The sequence below is a fragment of the Strongylocentrotus purpuratus genome, unplaced genomic scaffold (genome assembly GCF_000002235.5).
Source record: "Strongylocentrotus purpuratus isolate Spur 01 unplaced genomic scaffold, Spur_5.0 spur5_contig_316, whole genome shotgun sequence".
In the NCBI taxonomy this organism is placed as follows: Eukaryota; Metazoa; Echinodermata; class Echinoidea; order Camarodonta; family Strongylocentrotidae; genus Strongylocentrotus; species Strongylocentrotus purpuratus.
The window spans coordinates 2,867-5,024 of NW_022144970.1; the positions used below are offsets into that span (position 1 = coordinate 2,867).

The 2,158-nt window shown below is 45.2% G+C and overlaps 1 protein-coding gene across 1 annotated transcript; it reads right to left on the bottom strand.

Moving 5' to 3' along the window:
* Positions 1–578: 578 nt before the first annotated feature.
* On the bottom strand, positions 579–1,565 carry LOC115923550. The gene has a single exon (XM_030984517.1). It carries the CDS (start codon positions 1,563–1,565, stop codon positions 579–581), a length of 987 nt encoding a protein of 328 aa, XP_030840377.1.
* Between the last annotated feature and the right edge of the window lie 593 nt (positions 1,566–2,158).

The window sequence follows — 2,158 nt, forward strand, 5'->3', positions numbered from 1 at the left end:
CCTCTCACTTAATGTTTGGACTGTTTACATGTAGAAAACTTTGATCACATGACCAAACAAACATGGCTGCCTCCTTAAGAATGCACATGTAGTTGAACAATAACAAAGATGGCTGTGCACATAAACAACCAGTGTGTGCAGCAAGTATAGGCCAGTTCACCAAACACATACAATGTCTTATCTACATGTACAATGGAATGAAACTTCCTTCAACAGCATATTGTGGCTAGCATAATTCTAGGCTCTATAAACAAGTAAATGTAAGTAATTAGAGGGGAAAAGTGTCAATAAAAAATGGAAACTTTGTCAGATTCTGTTACACTCCCACCAAATTACCACTGATCTATGTAACTACATGCAAGATACTACAACTACACAAATTAGCAATTAGAAACAACAATTGTAGTATATCATGGTAATTTCAAAACTACTTTCGACTACAAACTAACAGAACAGTTTTGGTTAACATACAAAGTCCTTATATTAAACTGTCAAGATGAAGATATGCCTTAAGCATTTACGCTAGCAGCGTCTCTAACAGGATGAGTGGATTGGCTATTGCCAGAAGGGTAATCCATCTACTTCGTCTCAAGAAGGAGAATTAGCTTCTGGATTGGTCGCTCAAGAATGGACGGTTTGCCTGTTCGTCTCCCTTCTTTGTCCAGATGCTTAGTGCCAACCCTTACTCTGGCTCTCCTGACAAGGCCGTCATCATTTTCTATGGTTTCGATCACAATAGCCAATGGCCATTCCATTCGAGGGGCCTCTTCGTCTTTCAGCAGCACCACATCTCCCACCTTGATGTTTCGTCTTGGTGTGTGCCACTTTTGACGTGAAGTGAGAGAAGAGAGGTATTCCTTCCTCCATCTTCCCCAAAACTGTTCAGCCAGATACTGAACCCTCCTCCAGCGTTTCCTGATGTACAGGTCTTCCTTCACGAATTTTCCAGGAGGTGGTAAGGCTGCTGTAGACTTCATGGTGAGAAGGTGATTAGGTGTAAGTGGTTCAGGGCTGAGTGGATCGTGAAGATTAACTGTTGTGAGTGGACGACTGTTCACAATAGCCATGGCTTCGTAGAGAAATGTACGCAAGGTTGCAGCGTCAAGTCTACCTGGAGACTGCTGGATTATGGATGAGAGAACGCTTCTGACCGTCTTGATTTGACGCTCCCACACGCCACCAACATGACTTGAGTGTGGAGCGTTCATGACAAATTGACATTGCCGCTTTGCCAAGAAGCCTTGAACTCTCTCCATATCCAGTTCCTTCAATGCCTCTCGAAATTCGTTCTTAGCTCCGACAAAATTGGATCCCTGGTCAGAACGCAACTGCTGTACAGGACCTCTCAAGGCAATGAAGCATCGAAGTGAATTGATGAAGCAATCGGTGGTCATGTCGTCCACCATTTCAATGTGTACAGCACGTGAGGACATGCATGTGAATATGACTCCATACTTCTTGATCTCCTTCCTGCCTTCCCTGACGGTGAATGGTCCGAAGCAGTCCATGCCACAAAATGTAAACGGTGGGGAAGGCTCTACTCTATCCTTTGGAAGGTCGGCCATCTTCTGTTCTTCCACTGGGCGCCGCAGACGACGACAAGTTGCGCACTTGTGGATGTGAGTGGCAACTACCTTCACTCCTCCGATATCCAGTATCCACCAGCTCTTACTTCATTGAAGGTCATTCCTCTTCCCTGGTGTTGGATTTTGTTGTGGAAGTACGAGATGAGCAACCTCGTTACTTGCCCATCTTTTGGAAGAATGGCTGGATGTTTGACGCTGTCTGGAACTTCTGCATTTCTCAGACGTCCACCGACTCTTAGAATTCCGTCACTGTCCAGGAATGGATTCAGGCTGCAGATTTTACTAGTTGCCTTCACTCTGCTTGAGTTCCTCAATGACTGAATTTCCTGTGGAAGGCTTGCCTCTGTACTGATCGTACAATGTGCATTTCTGCCTCTGTTGTTCTTGCGGGTAGAGAGGCTGTTATCCTTTTCTTTCCGATTCAGTCGTCTTATGCGTGCCACAGCTCCCAATACCTTTGACCAATCTGAGAAGCGAGACAGGCGATCCTCCCAGTCAAATACCTCTGGTGTAACAGCACTTTGCAGGGACGTCACACTCTTTACTTCTGGATCACCGACGCTTAATTCACG

Coding starts and splice junctions, on each gene's coding strand:
- LOC115923550 (XM_030984517.1), bottom strand. CDS start 1,565: ATGGCCGACCTTCCAAAGGATAGAGTAGAGCCTTCCCCACCGTTTACA.